Source organism: Nannochloropsis gaditana (assembly GCF_000240725.1).
Source record: "Nannochloropsis gaditana CCMP526 unplaced genomic scaffold scaffold297, whole genome shotgun sequence".
Lineage (NCBI taxonomy): Eukaryota > Eustigmatophyceae > Eustigmatales > Monodopsidaceae > Microchloropsis > Microchloropsis gaditana.
In genome coordinates this window covers 34,489-34,948 of record NW_005803656.1, presented here as the reverse complement: position 1 = coordinate 34,948, position 460 = coordinate 34,489, and the positions used below count along the sequence as shown (strand labels likewise).

Genomic DNA, 460 nt, shown 5'->3' with positions numbered 1-460 from the left:
GGGGGGAGAGAGGGAGGGAGGGAGGGAGGGAGGTGAAGAAAAACAGAGGGACAAAGAGGGTGGAACGCGGCTCGTACCTTCGTTGTCGATAAAATAATATTTGAGAGGCACGGGCCTAAAGTGAGAGAGCACGGTTCGGGTCGGACCGTGCACCGTGCTGATCCAGCCCGCCACCTGCAAGGGAGGACGAGGGCGGGAGAGAGGGTGAATGGAGGGAAGGGGCATCTACTGACCGCGAAACACGAATTTCATGTACGTTGCTCTCCCTACACCATCGTTTCCTCGCTACGGGCCCTCCCCCGCCTCACCCCCCCTTCCTCCCTTCCTCTTTCCCTCCCTCTCTTGACGTCTCCCTTCCGCCTTCCCTCCCTCAGCACCTGGCCCACGTTGGCGATGGTGGCGGAAAGCGCCACGAAGAGGATGTGCGGGGGCGAAAGGATGACGCTCTCTTCCCAGACGG

General features: G+C 61.1%; 1 protein-coding gene across 1 annotated transcript in view; it reads right to left on the bottom strand.

Annotated features, from left to right (window-relative positions):
* Positions 1 to 266: 266 nt before the first annotated feature.
* NGA_0090600 (uncharacterized protein) overlaps positions 267 to 460 on the bottom strand; it is a gene marked incomplete at both ends in the record, with an annotated part of 861 nt that continues 667 nt past the window's right edge. The window contains one exon of the mRNA XM_005855077.1: positions 267 to 460. This exon is cut by the window's right edge and continues 157 nt beyond it. Within this exon, the coding sequence (XP_005855139.1) occupies positions 267 to 460 (194 nt within the window).